At 47.0% G+C, this 17167-nt stretch overlaps 2 protein-coding genes across 7 annotated transcripts; both read left to right on the top strand.

The window, feature by feature from the left end:
• Nucleotides 1-779: 779 nt before the first annotated feature.
• On the top strand, nt 780-10341 carry Usf1 (upstream transcription factor 1). Of its 6 annotated transcripts, none has more exons than XM_057769727.1 (12): nt 780-968; nt 4354-4493; nt 4936-5028; nt 5838-5887; nt 6443-6558; nt 7061-7162; nt 8034-8229; nt 8596-8683; nt 8823-8881; nt 9007-9101; nt 9327-9455; nt 9645-10341. In XM_057769727.1, the coding sequence occupies exons 3-12, from the start codon at nt 5021-5023 to the stop codon at nt 9732-9734; spliced, it is 933 nt and encodes a 310-aa protein (XP_057625710.1). In that variant the 5' UTR covers nt 780-968; nt 4354-4493; nt 4936-5020; the 3' UTR covers nt 9735-10341. The 6 variants fall into 6 exon arrangements, with proteins under 6 accessions (XP_057625710.1, XP_057625712.1, XP_057625711.1 ...); XM_057769729.1 differs by having other exon boundaries at nt 4354-4540; XM_057769730.1 differs by lacking the exon at nt 780-968 and adding an exon at nt 978-1596.
• A 153-nt stretch (nt 10342-10494) lies between these two features.
• Tstd1 (thiosulfate sulfurtransferase like domain containing 1) lies at nt 10495-11834 on the top strand. Its single transcript, XM_057769734.1, has 4 exons — nt 10495-10711; nt 10895-11017; nt 11496-11658; nt 11749-11834. Exons 1-4 carry the CDS (start codon nt 10651-10653, stop codon nt 11798-11800), a joined length of 399 nt encoding a protein of 132 aa, XP_057625717.1. The 5' UTR covers nt 10495-10650; the 3' UTR covers nt 11801-11834.
• The last annotated feature ends 5333 nt before the right edge of the window (nt 11835-17167 follow it).

The raw sequence follows: 17167 nt of genomic DNA, 5'->3' as shown, positions 1-17167 counted from the left end.
TTTGCTCTTGAATTTATTCAATCTACTTAATTTGGTAAAGTTGGTATTAGTATTTCCATTTTACAAATGAGAAAATTAAGCTGTAATTAACTAAAAATGCATGCTTATCAAAGATCTCAGCAGAGTAAAGAAGCAGCAGTTTCCAGTGGCACATGCCTTTAAACTTAGGCACTCAGGAGGCAGAGGCTGGGGAATCTATGTGACTTCAGAGACAGCCTGGTCTACATAAAACAGTTCAGAACTACATAGTGATCCTGTCTCAAAAAAAAAAAAAAAGGCGTCAATTGAGGATTTAAGATCGGGATTTGGAATGGTTTCAGAATCTGAATTCTAGCTATTATACGTCACTATTCAAAAACCATCATGGGTATCACCCTGAATTAGAAAAATGGTAATCAAAACTGTCACATATGAGTCTCAGAAAAATTGGAAGCTATGAAGTCTTTGGGGGATTGCTGACGCTAGTACAAAGGAATATACCCAGATCTACGTATGCCCAGAAATGTCCCAATGTCCACTTGGAAACCCCTCAAAATGATGCCCTGATCCAAGATGGCGTCCCAAATTGCCCTTGTTAAAGATGGCGCCGAAGAACGCCGTTTCTCCCCCTACTTCCTTTTAGCGGAACTAAAAAGGCTCCGCCTAGCACCAAGATGGAAGTACAGTTTAGACTTTTTTCTGGTTCTTGTTGAAAAAGCTGGAACTCTAGCGACGTCCCCAAGGATACTGCTTCTCTTCGGGGCCCGTAAAAAACTTGCGCTTTAGCGCGCCTCGAAGTTCGAAGCGAACGGAAACCGGGCGGTCCTGGGAACCCAGCGGTCGGCTGGGCGGGTCGAGGAGACACTTCCGCCCCTCACCAATATGGCCGCAGGCTGCGATTGCGCATGAGCAGCTGTCTATGGAGAGACCTAAATCCAAAGAGGGAGAACGCTGCCGGGGGAAATTGGCGACTAAAGCGGCCTGGGTCGGTGAGTGCCTAGGAGCCAGCCGGCGTCTGGAGACGAGGTGGAGCGGCCAGGCGGGGCAGCTTTGGTGTTGCTTCATTGTGTCAGGCCAGGCAGCGCCTGGGCACGGAGCCTTTGTTTTGGGGGAGGGGGCCGTGGCCAGCTCTTTATCTCCTGCCCTGCTTTGTGGGCCGAGCTCACTCCCCGCGCCGGAGTGCACACGTCTCACCCTCCTGCGGTGTCCCGCCGCGGGCCGCAGCTGCCAGCCGCAGGCCTGGAGAGGTCCCCGGCGTCCTTTCCCGTCTCCTCTGCGGAGCAGCCGGGGCGCGGGGCGAGCAAGGCTGGGCCGGCGGGGTCAGCGCGCGGGCTTCGGGACTCGCGCCTGGTGGGTGCTCGGCTCCCCAAGCGCCTCCTACTAGTTGGTGGGCCTGCAGGGTGACGCCTCGTTCTCCGGTCAGGTTCTGGCGCCTGAATTCTTTCGGAACTTTATCTTTTTTTGTTTGTTTGTTTGTTTTGCCTTTGCGTCCATACTTGGCGGGGCGTTTGCTGGGCCCGCCTTTTGAGCGTGCAAACCACAACACCCTATGCTGATTTCCGTGTCACTTATTCTTAATGCTCAGGAAACGCTTCCGGACGTACAACCAAGGTTTGAGTAAGTAGCCTAACGCCGTTGCTGGGTGGCCTCAGAAGTTGCACTGTCTGACAGTTGTGGGTTGTACAGTTACCTCCTGTGCCTGGCCTTCTCCCTTACCGCCTCCTGCAAGCCATGCAACTAGCTTCGGAGGTGCCCTTCCTCCTGGCGTTTGAGGATGGAGACCTAGTGGTCCCTAAACACTGGCGCTGCCTCTCTTTGCAGCATTACTTTGGACGGGCAGTTTCACTTTCAGTTCCTCTTTGTTGTTGTTATTGTTACCATTTTCTTTGCACGCGGGCTTTCCAAGGTGATTTATCCGCTAAAGATTTTCTTTGGATTAGCAAGGTTTGGAGGACCTTATTGGTAGAGAGTTTACAAAAATCTTGCCCTTTCTTGCTGAGATTATTTTTATTGCGTTGTACTGTGCAGCTGTTTCTGGAGGCATCTGTCTGCTCAGGTCTTTGTTTTTCCGGTTCTCTGGCCGGGTGTCAAGAGTTCTAAGGCAGAAACATTGTAGATGGATTCCTCCCCCCATTGTCTTTTCTCCTTCAGAACCCTGAGCCTGGATCCTCTCCACCCCCCCCCCCAGGATTTGGAGTTGTCATGGCAACATTTTTGCAACTGTGTTTCTCTACAGGAAGTCTTGATGAATAAAATAAAGAAGCCTTGAATATGTTGCACTTGGGCTTTAGAGCTTGTAACAGATGCTGTAAATCTGGACTCCCCCAACCCAACAGCCCTGACGGTAGAATGGTGCCCAAGAGCCAAATCTAGGTTTTGTGGTTCCTGATGATTTTCCAGTGGCAAAAAGAGGTTCCGGTTTTCCCTTTAAACTTGAGGACTGGAATTTCTTTTTTCTTGTTATTTTATTTTGAGACATCTCACTTTTGATGATCTTCACATTTTGGAGGCTCTCACTATATAGAGCCCTGGCTGTCTTGGAACTCAGTATGTAGATCAGAATGTATTGGAACTCAAAGAGATCCACCTGCCTCTGCCTCCTGAGTGCTGGGACTAAAGGCGTGCACCAAAACGTGTGGTGTGGACTAGAATTTCTTTAGTTTTTCCAAGACAGGGTTTCTCAGTGTAATCCTGGAACTCACTCTGTAAACCAGGCTGGCCTTTAACTCAGAGATCTGTCTGCTTCTGCCTCCCGAGTGCTGGAATTAAAGGTGTGTGCCATCACCACCCAGCATCAGGGAACAGGGCGGGTGTTATTTGATCGTGGTGGTCTAATATGGCCCTGCTATTCCTATGAAACTGCTGTCGTAGCAGACTATAATAGCTTTAGTAATAATCCATAATTGCTTCAATAATGCACCTTGAAACACATTATTTCTCAGCCTTCCAGTATAATTATCTCCTTCCTCTCAGAGTTTGAATGACTAAGGAGGAATGGCCAGGCAGTGGTGGTGCGTGTGTTTAATCCCAGCACTCAGGGAGGCAGAGACAGGCAGGATTTCTATGTTGGAGGTCAGACTGGTCTACAGAGTGAGTTCCAGGACATCCAGAGCTACATAGAGAAGCCCAGTTTTAACCAAAACCAAAAGAAAAAGAGCAAAGAATATTATTTTAAAAGTTGCTTTAAAAAAAGTTCTGGTATTTGTGTGTACATACATGCATGTGGTCTGTGCACCTGTGGAGGTCAGAGCAGAGCTTTCGCGACTTAGTCTTATCTTTCTTGGTTTTTCAAGATAAGCTTTCTCTGTAGCTCTAGATTGTAGTAGGCTTTGACCGCCAGCCCCCAATCATGACACAGAAATTTATTATAAGTTATGAATGTTTGGCTTTATCTTATGCTTGTTTTTACTTTCTTTTTAATTACTCTGTGTGTCTTTTACATCGTGTATCTTGATCCCTTTTATTTCCCTATCCCTTTGAATCCGCCCTCTGCCCTGCACCCCTCCACAAATAAAACAGAATTTCAGAGGAAAAAGGGAAAAAATTAAAAATCTCGTCGTGAAAGCTTCAGTGTAACACAGTGCATCACACAGTAAACCCCTTTCCCAACTATCATCACTTCACTTCCAAGTGTTCATTGCAGAGAGTCATTAGTCTGGTGCCCAGCCTCTGGTTTCTGCTACGCTCTTGATGCTGGGCTCCCACTGGAACTTCTCTTGGTTATCCTGCTGTTGCTCTGTGTTGTGGAGATCCTGCAGTTTTGGGTCTGCAGGTTAAGTCCCTTCACGTGCTCCAGCAGATCATAGATGAGGTGGATGTTGGGGCTTATGTTTGTTTCTTGTTAGTTCTTATAACTTATAGTAACCTGTTTCTCTTCATCTATGTTTTGCCTTGGGGCTTTTTTTTTTTTTATGTTGTATATCTTATTTTGCTTTTTCCTCTGTGTTTGGCTGGTTGGCAGTGCCTGGCTTTTGGCCCTGGGTGTGTCCCTCTCTTTCTCCCTTATTCTCTCTTCTCCAAGCCTAGATTCCTCTTCCTACTTACTCTATCATCTGCCTGCCAGCCCTGCCTATCCCTCTACTGCCTAGCTATTGGCCAGTCAGTCAGGTTCCTTAGGCAGGCAAAGTGAAACAGCAACACATCTTTACATAATTAAACAAATGCAGCATAAATAAATGTAACACATCTTTGCCTAGTTAATGTAATATTCCACCTCAGTAGATGTCCTGGAACTCACCCTGTAGCCCAGGCTGGCCTTGAACTCACAGCAATCCTGCCTCATTTTACCTCCCCAGTGCTGGGATTAAAGGTGTGGACATCTACTGCCCAGCTTGCTAAGCCGTCTTAACAGCCTGATTTTTCTCTTTGGTTCAGAGGACAACTTTAGGGTGTCGGTCCTTGCCTTGTTACCTTGTTGGAGACAGTCTCTTCACTGCTGCATTTGCTCCCCGGCTTCCAGGGATTCCCTTACCTCTCCTGCTCGTCTGTCCGTCAAGGCGTGCTGTGACTTACAGGTGCTCACGACGGCGTCCCTGCTCTCACCGCTGCGCCCCTTTCTTGTGTAGGTTTAGGTTTCCATCCCAAGTGCTTTTGTCCCTGAGCCATCTCCCAGTTTATGGTTTTTCTCCTAAGTATTGGGATTACAGGCATGGGCAAGCACACCTGGTTCTTTTTCTCTCCAAGGTCTCACCCTGTAGCCAAAGCTAGCCTCAAACTTGCACCAATCCTCCTGTCTCATTCCCTTGAGTGTTAGGATTCTCAGAGTGAGCCAACGTGTCTCAGGAGAATTGCTTTTCAATCGCTGCAGGCCAGCCCTTGCCATCAGAATTGGGGAAACTGATTGTCCTTTGCAGATAATTAGTTTATTTTCCTGGCTATGTCTTCTTGGAGCCTAGGTTCCAGAACTTGGAAAGCTGTTCAGTTGCCTGGCTCACTGTTAACTATAATTTCCACCAGGATTTAGCTCTCAGACCTTTCAGTCAGGAGATACGAAGATTTCCAAAAGGAGACCAGATCCTCGGATGAGCTCCCTCACAGAGAGATGAAGGGGTAAGTGGACAAGTGGTGTCTGGGTGAGAGAAGGATGACCATGGGGAATGCAAAGTGGCTAAGAGTTTAGATTCAGGCGGAACTGGATTTGGGTCCCCCAGCTCCATTACTCACCCGCTCTGTGATTTGGTTTCTAACTGTAAAGTAGCATTATTGATTTCATATGTTGTTATTAGTATCATCCATTGGGCAGTAGTGGTGCATGCCTTTAATCTCAGCACTTGGGAGAGACAAAGGCAAGCTGATCTTTGAGTGTGGGGCCAGCCTTGTCTACGGAACAAGTTCTAGGCCGGGCGGTGGTGGCGCACGCCTTTAATCCCAGCACTCGGGAGGCAGAGGCAGGCGGATCTCTGTGAGTTCGAGATCAGCCTGGTCTACAGAGCTGTTCCAGGACAGGCTCCAAAGCCACAGAGAAACCCTGTCTCGAAAAACCAAAAAAAAAAAAAAAAAAAAAAAAAAGTGATTATAGCCTAATTCTATGTGCATAGCAAACACTTAGTTCACTAGTTTTTGTTGTTGTTGTTTATTTCATTTTGTTTTTGAGACAGAATGTATCTCTACATAGCCCTAACTGTCCTGGAACTCACTATGTAGACCAGGTTGGCCTCAAAAATCACAGAGATCTGCCTGCCTCTGCCTCCTGAGTGCCGAGATTAAGGGCATGCGCCACCGTGACTGTTTCCTGGCAGTAAACACTGTCGTTATCTAACCTGACCTAACATCACCTAATGCTCGTGAGTGTGGGAGCCATGTTACTAAGGCAGTGAGCTTCTCACATCTTCCCTTTGTTTTTGTTTCACCACAAATAGGCAGCAGAAAACAGCTGAAACCGAAGAGGGGACGGTGCAGATCCAGGAAGGTGAATGCTAAAATCAGGACCAAAAAATCAGGACCAAGCACCCATTGTAGCCTCCCTCCCTCCTCAACTGACTGGCCCATCTTCTGTGTACCACGGGTCTTTTAAGTGCCATGCAAGTAGAACAGGGAGAAAGGCAGTTAACTCATAGATCTTTCTTTACCTCTTTTTTTTTTTTTTTGGTTTTTCGAGACAGGGTTCCTCTTTTTTTTTTTTTTTAATTAATTAATTAATTTATTTATTTTGTATACAATATTCAGTCTGTGTGTATGTCTGCAGGCCAGAAGAGAGCACCTCATTACAGATGGTTGTGAGCCACCATGTGGTTGCCGGGAATTGAACTCAGGACCTTTGGAAGAGCAGGCAATGCTCTTAACCACTGAGCCATCTCTCCAGCCCCCTTTTTTTTTTTTTTAAATTGATTTTATTGAGCTCTACATTTTTCTCTGCTCCCTTCCTTTCCCTTCCTCTTCAGCTCTCTCCCATGGTCCCCATGCTCCCAGTTCACTCAGGAGATCTTGTCTTTTTCTGCGTCTCTCTTTGCCTCTTTTAATTTAGGTGCAGTGGCTACTGGAGAGGACCCAACTAGTGTAGCCATCGCCAGCATCCAGTCAGCTGCCACTTTCCCCGATCCCAACGTCAAGTACGTCTTCCGAACTGAGAATGGGGGCCAGGTAAGGGAGGGGGCCAGGTGACTGCAGATGTTACCTGGGCTTGGGTCAAGGGAGGTGCCTGGACACATTTGGGGAGCTGTGACTTGGAGAATGAGATGGAACTGTACTATTAGGGTGAAATGTTAACAGGAGGCTAAGATAGAGGTTGGTGTGGGGCTGGATATGCGAAAGCCTCAAAATGAGGAAAGAAGGGACAAATAGCTGAATCTGCTTTTGAAAGGTCCCTGGGACTCAATCCAAGAGGCACTTTTTTTTAATTATTAATTTTTTTTTTTTTTTTTTTTTTTTTTTGAGACAGGGTTTCTCTGTAGCTTTGAAGCCTGTCCTGGGACTAGCTCTTGTAGACCAGGCTGGCCTCGAACTCACAGAGATTGGAGTGCTGGGATTAAAGGCGTGCACCACCACTGCCCGGCCTAAGAGGCACTTTTTGAGAGGGCCTAGGATTCTGGATACTTACTCTTGTCTTCTCTTCCCACCCCTCACCCCTCTTCGTTGCTTCTAGGTGATGTACAGGGTGATCCAGGTGTCTGAGGGGCAGCTGGATGGCCAGACAGAAGGCACTGGTGCCATTAGTGGCTACCCTGCCACTCAGTCTATGACTCAGGTATGGGGATAAGCTGTGAGAGGGCTAGAGAGCTCTTAGCACTAAGAGAAGCTATGGAGCCAATAGGAAGGAGGGGTGGGGTTAGAACAGTGGGATGTATCTTGGGTGGCTTTGACCCAAAGGACTGGATTCAGATGTATTCAACTTTCTGAATACAACTCCTAAAATGATTGTTTATAAATGTTTGTTTTCATTTAAAGGGGGGGTTAATTATAAATAGTTAATGGTCATAGTTAATCTCTTTTAAGAAAGGGGGGAATATAATATAGAAATGATACATTACATTGATATGGACTTTGGTTTATTGATACAAATTTACGGTCAATTTTGTTATATGTATATTTTGACTCGTATTAAAATTATAAATCATCATTTATAATAGTCAAACTTGTCATTTAAGTATTGTCATTGAGACATGTCCCTGTCATCTACAAAGATCATGCCCATGAACAACGCAGCTGGGGCTGGAGAGATGGCTTAGCAGTTAGCAGCAGTTCTGAGCACTTTTTGCTTTAAAGAGAACCTGAGTTCAGTGCTTAATATCTGCATGGTGGATCATAGCCATCTGGTTTCAGGGTATCAAATATCCACCTGCCTCCTCGGGCAAAAGGCATACATGTACACATACATACATACATACACGCAGGCAAAATACTCCTACATATAAAAATAAGTCTTAAAAGACTCACACAATTGAATTAAATGATTCATATTTTAAGTAAGGATAGTTTTGTGTTGGTTTGCATTCATAGTTATCTTTGGCCACATGTGTTTCTCCTTCCTTCTGGTAAGGGATAGAAAGAAACTTCAGGGTGATAGCGTGGGACTATGTCCCTGACTGACTGGATTCTGCTCTCATTTCCCTTCTCAGGCAGTGATCCAGGGTGCTTTCACCAGTGATGATGCAGTTGACACGGAGGGAGCAGCTGCTGAAACCCACTATACTTACTTTCCCAGCACGGCAGTGGGAGATGGGTCAGGGGGCACCACGTCTGGGAGTACCACTGCTGTCGTTACCACCCAAGGCTCAGAGGCACTGCTGGGACAGGCAACCCCTCCCAGTACAGGTGAGAATGGCAGCCAGAGGGGCTACTGTGGAATATGGCGGGGGCTCTGGGCCCTAGCACTTGACTTAGTGATTCTAAGATCAGGGTCACTGGGGGTGATCACACGCACCTTTAATTCAGGCACTCAGGAGACAGAGGCAGGCTGTTGGAGAGTTTGAGGTCAGCCTGGTCTACAGAATGAGTTCCAGGACAACCAGGGCTTCACAGACAAAGCATGTCTGAACCTCTCCCTCTGCAAAGTCAGGGCATATAGTGAGTCTGAGCTGCTTTACCAGCAGGTGGTAGTATGTTTTCAAGAGGGTCCTAAGGTCTTGGTGAGGCTCCTGGCCCTAGGTCCTGACAAAAACCTAACTCACGCCGTCACAGGTCAGTTCTTTGTGATGATGTCGCCACAAGAAGTACTGCAGGGAGGGAGCCAGCGTTCAATTGCCCCCAGGACCCACCCTTATTCCCCGTGAGTGACCTTATCTCTCCTTAGTCGTTTTTGAGTGATTTCAGTGCCTGCTAAAGATTGTGTAGTTCTTCACCCTAAACAGTCTTTTTTTGCTTGTTTATCTTTAACTTGGTCTGGTCACCCTGGTCTCTGCCGTCAGGAAGTCAGAGGCTCCCAGGACAACTCGGGATGAGAAACGCAGGGCTCAGCATAATGAAGGTAGGGAGTACCCAGGTGTGAAGCTGGGCGCCACCTGAGTAGATCTGGGAACTGCAGTGATGTGTGAGGGTGGCAGGGCTGCTCATCTTTCACAGAGTCACTATGTCCTCCACTTTGCCCCACAGTGGAGCGCCGCCGCCGGGACAAGATCAACAACTGGATTGTGCAGCTGTCCAAAATCATCCCAGACTGCTCTATGGAGAGCACCAAGTCTGGCCAGGTCATGGAAAGGCCCTGGTAGCAGGGAGGAGGCTAGAGTTCTGTCTCCTGGCATTATTTTTAGAAATGGTGGCGAGTAGCGTTCACGGCAGTCCACTTTTCCTCTTACTCTCTGAGATGATTGTCACCACTCTGAGGGACATAGGCTGGAAGTATGAGTGTGCTCTTGGACAGTAAGCGGGGTGTGTTAAGCCTTTGTCCTCATTTTGTTGACTTTGCCTTGCAGAGTAAAGGTGGAATCCTATCCAAAGCCTGTGATTATATCCAGGAGCTGCGGCAGAGCAACCACCGGTTGTCGGAAGAATTGCAGGGGTTAGATCAGCTGCAGCTAGACAATGATGTGCTTCGGCAACAGGTCAGACAAATGCCAGGGCAGGCCCCCTTGGCAGCCCTGTAGCCACTGACCCAGTTTAGATTCCCTAGAAAACACTTCACATTGCCCTCCTCAGCACTGGGTGTGTGACTGAATTTGTGCTTAGCAGTATCAGTTGTTTGTTTGTTTTTTTTTCCTATCCATTTCCCTTACTGCCTCCTTTCTGTGCAGGTGGAAGATCTTAAAAACAAGAACCTGCTACTACGAGCTCAGTTACGGCACCATGGATTAGAGGTCGTCATCAAGAATGACAGCAACTAACTGTGGGGATGAAGGGGCTTTGGGCCCTAGAACTGCAGAGAGCCCGGGAGCAACAGGCTGATCCCATGCCCCTTCCCTTCACTGCCGACTTCTGGCGTGTAGGGGGGAGGCTGGCAAGCGTGTCCCTGAACTGAGGCTAGTGGTGTGAAACACGAAGTGGACCTGTCCTGACAGCCTCACCTGCTCCCTCTGTAATCCCCGGGCCCTGTGCTCCTTTGCACACTGCATGTGCCGTATCCATGGACACTGGACACACGAAATCTGAGCTTGCCTTGTGCTCGCTTAGAGTGCCCAGCAGAGGGTCCGTGGACACTCTGTGGGTTTAGCACTTCTACTGGTTCTTCCTTTCCCTGGAGCAGGAGCTAAGATATGCACCTGGTTACTCTGGGGAGCAGGCTTATTCGGAGATGGGGGAAGGATGCTGGGTGGCTGCTATCCCATGAGTAGTCAAGGGGCCAGTGTGCAGCTGGGGCCTCTGCAGAAGTCTCTGAAGCCAGGGAGAAAGATAGGCAGGGGCTCACCAAGAGCCTTCCCCTTCTGGGGGTGGTTCTTTTTATTTCTTTTCTTTCTTTTTTTTTTTTTTTAAAGATAAAATTGTTTAGAGCCACAGTTGTCTGTTTTCCTTCTTTTGTGGGGCTCTGGGGGAAGGGAAAGTGCATGTTACCCTTTGACCAGTAGGGCTGGGTCACGCTTTGGGTGGGGTTAGTATTCCTATATTCATTACCCAGAGCACGGGTACCTGTGCCAAACCTGGAAGTCATTTCCGGCCTACACTGGGCAGATTTTAAAGGTTTCAAGTGTGCACTGGTTAGAGTTGTCACCAACAGGTGCTTCTGGGGCTCTGCGGGTGCCAACCAGGTGCCGCGCTTTGCTTCTATTTCCTGTCTCCCTGGTTGGACTCAGGGAGGGAGGGGATATGCTGCGGATTGCATTCCTGCGTCTCTGTCACACAGCTGCTGCTGGCACCATGACTGGAGGTACTCGAGAAGGATATGAGGGTACCTGAGATGTGGGAGTGGGGCTGTGTGTGCTGGTCTCCGAGAGGAGTGTAGGGGTGTGATCACAGTTCCACTGGGTTGGGAAGCTCCCAGGGAGAGGGCACAGACCACAGGTGTCTTGTGGTCCCCCAGCCCTTGATTCTTTTCTGTCGTCTTTCTCAGTGCCTACGGTCTCATTATCTGAACTACGGTCACTCCTAGCCTCAGGCAGGGCCCGGCTCTTCGATGTTCGATCTCGGGAGGAGGCAGAAGCTGGTACCATCCCCGGGGCACTCAACATCCCTGGTATAGGATTTCTTGTATTGGCAGAGTGACAGTCCATGTTGGTCTTAGCTAAAGGGGCCTCACTCAGGGTAGGGATGATGCTGGTAGAGATAGAGATGGCCTTATATCTGCTCAAGCCAGCCCTCGGGTTCCCTAGAGAAAAGCCGAATGGAGAATCCTGGCAGTGGAACTAGCTTATCCAGTTTGAGGGGACAGCAGGCAGCCAGAGGGGTAGATCAGTCCCTATATACATGGCTTGCCTGAAGCTGGATTCCCTAATCCACCTGATCCTCTACCGCCTCTTTAGGACCCAGAAAGTGGCTGCATTGTTGGCCTAACTTCCTGCAATGGCAGGCTCTTCCTTGTCTTTGAGGTTGGGGTGGGGTGAGGGGTGGCCACCATATGTGGACAATCTCTGCAGACCGGCCAGGACTCCGCTCTTGAGGTCCACATTGTGAACCCCAATGTGCCACTGGCTCTCCATTTTGTCCTCTCTCAGTGTCTGAGTTGGAAAGCGCCTTGACCATGGACCCAGCTGCTTTCCGAGCTTTGTACAGTGCTGAGAAGCCAAAGCTTGAAGACAAGAATCTCGTTTTCTTCTGTCAGCTGGGCAAGCGAGGCTCCCAGGCCACACAGCTGGCACAAGGTCTTGGATACACAGGGTACGACAGGGCGTGAGACTTGCTGACTGGGGGCTGACTGGGGACGGCTTACAGGACCTATTCATCCCTCAACATTCTTTTTCTTCACAGGGCTCGACACTATGCTGGGGCCTATAAGGAATGGCTGGAGAAAGAGGGCTAGGTAGAAGGCTTAGGGGTTGTGACCCTTCGCATGACCACCTTGCTGGGTTGCACAAGCCCTTATAGTGTTTTGCACATGAAAAACTCAAATAAAGAACATTTAATCAAGTATTGCAAGCATTTAATTTGGTAGGTGGACAAAAATGGTTCCAATGTTAATCTAGTTCTGAGAGTTTATTGTAGGATCCTTGTCCATTCGTTCATCTGTTCTCTGCTACCCAATCCAAGCAGTTTGCTAAACAGTTGAAGTGGACCAAGGGCAGTAATGTCCAGCCCAGAATGCATATCAAGTAATCACCTAATAGCTTTAGAGTTTTGAAGCTAGGTGTGTTCAGTCCCAGCTACTTGGGAGGCTGAATCTAGTTCAGTTCCTGGCCAGTCTGGTAACAAGCAAGACTGAAGAGCTTATTCTGACCCAGGCATGGTGGCACACTCCTTTAATCTCAGCACTCAGGAGGCAAAGGCATGTAGTGGGAACAGCAGGCTGTGTTTCTGCCGCCCAGCTCCCGGCCGCCTGGCTAGCTTATGCCCCGAAATAACAACACACAAACTGTATTCATTTAAATACTGCTTGGTCCATTAGCTCTAGCCTCTTACTGGCTAACTCTCACATCTTGACTACCCCATTTCTATTAATGTGTGTAGCACCACGAGGTGGTGGCTTACCGGGAAGATTCTAACTGCGTCTGTCTCTGGTCAGAGAATCATGGCGACTACCTCATTTCCCTTCTTCCCAGCATTCTGTTCTGTCCTATCAGGCCAAGCAGTTTCTTTATTAACCAATGAAAGTAACACATAGACAGATGACCCTCCTACATCAAAGGCGAGCAGATCTCTGAGAGGCCAGCCTGGTTTACACAATGAGTTCCAACTCAACCAAGGGTCTGTAGAGAGAGAGCTAGTTCCAGGGATCTGATGCCCTCTTCTGACCTCCGTGGGCACCAGGTTTGCAAAAAGCACAGATACATACATGCAAGCAAGATAGTCGTACACATAAATATTTTTTTAAAAAGGAACTTTTTAGCTATGTATGATAGAATGTGTATAATCCCAGCACTTTGGAGGAGGAAGCAGGAGGATTATAGATTTAAGGCCAGCCTAGGCTTCATAGTAAAAAAAACTTAAAAGCTTAGACACTTGTGATTTTATGGGCTCCTCTGATGTTTCCAGTATGCAGCTACAAACAACAGACTGCTGTCTTTACCAGTCCTTTTTGTTGTCTACATGGATAGGACATGTGCCTTTTGTACAATATTAGCAGAATCATGGAACAGCTACATGTCTTTCAGAACCTAAAATGGCACTGTCTAGTCCTTTATAGAAAATGCTTGCCGGGCGGTGGTGGCGCACGCCTTTAATCCCAGCACTCGGGAGGCAGAGGCAGGCGGATCTCTGTGAGTTCGAGACCAGCCTGGTCTACAGAGCTAGTTCCAGGACAGGCTCCAAAGCAACAGAGAAACCCTTGTCTCGAAAAACAAAAACAAAAACAAAAACAAAAAAACAAAAAAGAAAGAAAATACTTGCCCATTACTGCTTGAGATTTACAGCTCTTCAGCCCCAATTCCACCTTCCTCAGATTCTAGAACTGGATTAAGGTAATGAAGTTACCTATGGACTAGTGGTAGTAACATATATATAAAACCCTGAATTCAAAAGGGTGGCTCACGCCTTTAAATTTAGTACTTGGGAGATAGAGACAGGTGGATCTCTGTGAGTTAGAGGCCAGCCTGGTCTACAGAGCGAGTTCTAAGACAGCCAGGGCTATGCAGAGAAACCCTGTCTCAAAAACTAGAAAAAAACACCTAAAACACACAGAAAAACTCTCTGAATCAAGCTATTCGGGAGTTTGAGGCAAGAGGATCACAAGTTCAAGGCTAAGTCACTGTGGGAAATAATCTTAAGAAAATAAGTACATTTAGGTCAGGACTGGTGGTGAATGTCTGTAAGGTAGGAGACTGAGGCAGGAGTATCACATTCAAGGTCTGTCTAGGATACAGACTTAAGTTCAAAGCCAGCCTGGTCAATTTAGTGAGAAACTCAAAAATTTACAAAGGACTTTATACAGAGCTCAGTGGGAGAGCACTTGCCTACTTACCACCAATAAATGAATAAATCAATATATGTATACGTCAGATACCTACCAGTCAGATATGGTGACATAACACCTTTAGTTCCAGCCCTTGGGAAACAGGCAGATCTGAGTGCAAGGCCAGCCTGGTCTACAGAGCTGAGTTCCAGAACAGTCAGGGCTATGTAGAGAGCCCTTGTCTCAACCCAAGGAGCTTAACAGCAACTTGCAAATTCTTACTGAAATAAGTCTCACTGAAAAGTAGATCTACCCTAGGGTGGTAGATCATTTGGATATTCTTTTGAGATACTGAATTTTTTGTTGTTGTTGTTTTTGAGAGATGTTTCTTGTAGCTTTGGAGCCTGTCCTGGAACTAGCTCTTGTAGACCAAGCTGGTCCCAAACTCACAGATATCTGCCTGCCTCTGCCTCCCAAGTGCTGGAGATATTAAAATGTTTTTGTGGGGCCTAGAGAGGTGGTTCAGAGGTTAAGAGCACTGGCTGCTCTTCCAGAGGACCCGGTTCAATTCCCAGCACCCAAATGGCAGCTTACAATTGTTTGTAACTCTGGTTCCAGAGGATTCGGCACCCTCACAGACCTACATGTAGGTAAAACACTAATGCACATGAAATTATTTAAAGATTAATTTAAAAAAATTTTGTGTGTGTGAATGTGTTAATTGCCTTAACTGCTTTCCACCTTTAGTTTTTGAGACAGTCTCTTACTGAACCTGAAACTTAAGGATTTGGCCAGGCATGTTGGGTGGGCAATGGAGCTTCAGAATTCACCTGCCTTTGCCCCCCAAGGGCTAGAGTTACAGTCATATGCCATCACCTCTGGCTTTTTACATGGATTCTGGGGATCTGAATTCAGGTCCTGAGTAGTTTGCAACAAGCCTTTTCCCCAGTTCTAATGGAAAAATGGTTTAGCAGGTGTGGTGGTACACACTTGTAAGCCCTGCTCTGTGGCAGATGCAGAGGCAATGCTAGCAGGATTTCTTTAGGTTTTAGTCTGGGCTGGGCTACTGTGAGTTCTGTGCAGCCACAGCAACATACCAAGACCCTGTCTCAAAAGGAAAAAGCTGCTGGTTGTGCACACCTTTAATCCCAGCAGTGGGAGGCAGAGGAAGTTGAATCTATGTGTGTGTGAGGCCAGCTTGGTCTGCGTGGTGAGTTCTAGGTCAGCCAGGGCTACATGGTGAGACACTATCAAAAACAAATCAGAAGATGGACAAAACCTACATATGGGCTGGTGGGATGGGTCAACAACTAAAGGCTCCTGCTGCGAAGAGGTAAAAAGACAGACCGACTCTGCAGATTGTCCTCTGATCTCATGTGTAGCATGTGCCCATACCCAAAACATAAAATAAATACTCATTTTTATAAACCACATGAAATATTCCTTGGCTGGTGAAATCGTTCAGCAGTTAAAAGCACTGATCCCTGGCTCTTCTTCCAGAATGCCTGGGTGTGATTCCCAGCACCCACATGGGAGCTCATGACTGTCTGTCACCCCAGTTCCGGGGAGTCTCCTCAGTCACCAGGCACATGTGTGGAAAGATTGGCACACAGACAGAACACCCATACACATACAGTCGAATGAAAATTGAAAATATTTGCAGGGTGGCGGTGGCACCCACCTTTGACTCCAGCACGGTCAGCCACGCCCACAGAGTGAGACAGTCAGAGATACACAGAGAAATTATTTCGAAAGCAAAACAATGTCCCCCACCAAAAAAAAAAAAAAAAAAAAAAAGAAAAGAAAATGACTTGTTCCTTTAGCTAGGAAAGCAAGCTTACTCAGATATGTTTCCAGTTTTCTGATTTTTTTTTCAAGTGCTTAAAACAATTTACCAGACATTTCCTGTTTTCTTTGCTTTTTTCCTTCTTTTCCTCTGCTCTCCCACCCACCTGGATTCTCCGTCGCTGAACCAGCCTACTTTCTCCTGGACTACTTGAGTTAGTTTTTGTTTGCACATGCTCACCAGGTTCTCCATTTCTCAGTCGCCTGGCTCCCAGCCCAAGTCTGGAGATAAGAGTGGTATTCACCTTTGGGTCAGGTAAATGGCAGGTGTCAGTTTTTCCCCCAAATTCAGTCTCTAACTCTGCAATAGATTGGAAAATCTCTCCTGTGTGTAACTTTTCTTGTCATGAGTGTACACAGTCCTCCCAATACCTTTATTATGGTTCATAGTATTTCTTTAAGACTATAATTACTGAGACATAATTTATTTGCAACAAAATACAGTAGTGTAAATGCTCAGTTCATTGAAGGAGCTTGTTTGTTTTTGACAAACCAAACAGGGTCTCATATACTTTAAACTTTTTAAATTTAATACAGATTTTACAGACAGGGTCTCATTGATTGAGTTGAATTTCAGATATTCCTGTCTCCGCTTCCTGACTGCTGGAATACCCTAAGTGGTGCCAGGGATTGAACCCAGCCCCAAAATTTTTTGTTTGGTTTTGGTTTTTCAAGTTCAGGCTTCTCTGTGTAGCTCTGGCCATCTTGGAACTCAGAGAAACCCTGTCTTGGAAAGAAAAAGAAAAAAGAGGTACACCTGCACAGTGCCACCACCACCTGATCCCAAGATTGATTGATTGAGTCGTCCCATCCCTGCACCCCCCCCCATAGGGTTTTTCTGTGTGCCCCTGGCTGTCCTGGAACTCCCTCTATAGACCAAGCTGGTTTTGAACTCACAGAGATCTGGCTGCCTCTGTCTCCCAAGTGCTGGGATTAAAAGTGTGTGCCACCACCGCCCCACCCAAAGTTTATTTTAAAAAGCATATTAGGGGGGCTGGAGAGATGGCTCAGAGGTTAAGGGCATTGCCTGTTCTACCAAAGGTCTTGAGTTCAATTCCCAGCAGCCACATAGTGGCTCACAACCATCTGTAATCGGGTCTGGTGCCCTCTTCTGGCCTGCAGGCATACACACAGATAGAATATTGTATACATAATAAATAAGTAAATATTTTTAAAAAAGCATATTAGTCTGGTAAAATGGTTCAGTGAACAAAGGCATTTGCTGCCAAAACAACCTGAGTTCAATTCCCGAGATCTACAAGGTGGAAGAAAGAGAACCTACTATTGAAAGTATGCTCTGACCGCCACACACACATAAATGTAATTTCAAAAAGTGGGGGTAGAAGGGAGGTGGGGGGAGGGAATGGGAGGAGAGGAAGGAGGGAAACTGGTTGGTATGTAAAATAAATGATTACTGGGGGCAGGAGAGATAGCTTAGTGGTCAAGAGCATTTCTTTCTTTCCTTTCTTTTCGGGGAGGGGGGCATTGAGAAAGGGG

Source organism: Chionomys nivalis, chromosome 5, assembly GCF_950005125.1.
Source record: "Chionomys nivalis chromosome 5, mChiNiv1.1, whole genome shotgun sequence".
Classification (NCBI taxonomy): Eukaryota; Metazoa; Chordata; class Mammalia; order Rodentia; family Cricetidae; genus Chionomys; species Chionomys nivalis.
Note: the sequence above shows the minus strand (reverse complement) of the source record. Positions and strands in the feature narration are given on the sequence as shown.

Bases quoted from the DNA above. Each gene is read 5' to 3' on its own strand.
- Tstd1 (XM_057769734.1), top strand. From the start codon at position 10,651: ATGCTGCGGATTGCATTCCTGCGTCTCTGTCACACAGCTGCTGCTGGC. The intron at 10,712-10,894 runs GTACTCGAGAAG...CGTCTTTCTCAG, and splicing joins TGCTGGCACCATGACTGGAG to TGCCTACGGTCTCATTATCT. The intron at 11,018-11,495 runs GTATAGGATTTC...GTCCTCTCTCAG, and splicing joins CGGGGCACTCAACATCCCTG to TGTCTGAGTTGGAAAGCGCC.
- Usf1 (XM_057769728.1), top strand. The intron at 8,684-8,822 runs GTGAGTGACCTT...CTCTGCCGTCAG, and splicing joins AGGACCCACCCTTATTCCCC to GAAGTCAGAGGCTCCCAGGA. The intron at 8,882-9,006 runs GTAGGGAGTACC...TTTGCCCCACAG, and splicing joins CAGGGCTCAGCATAATGAAG to TGGAGCGCCGCCGCCGGGAC.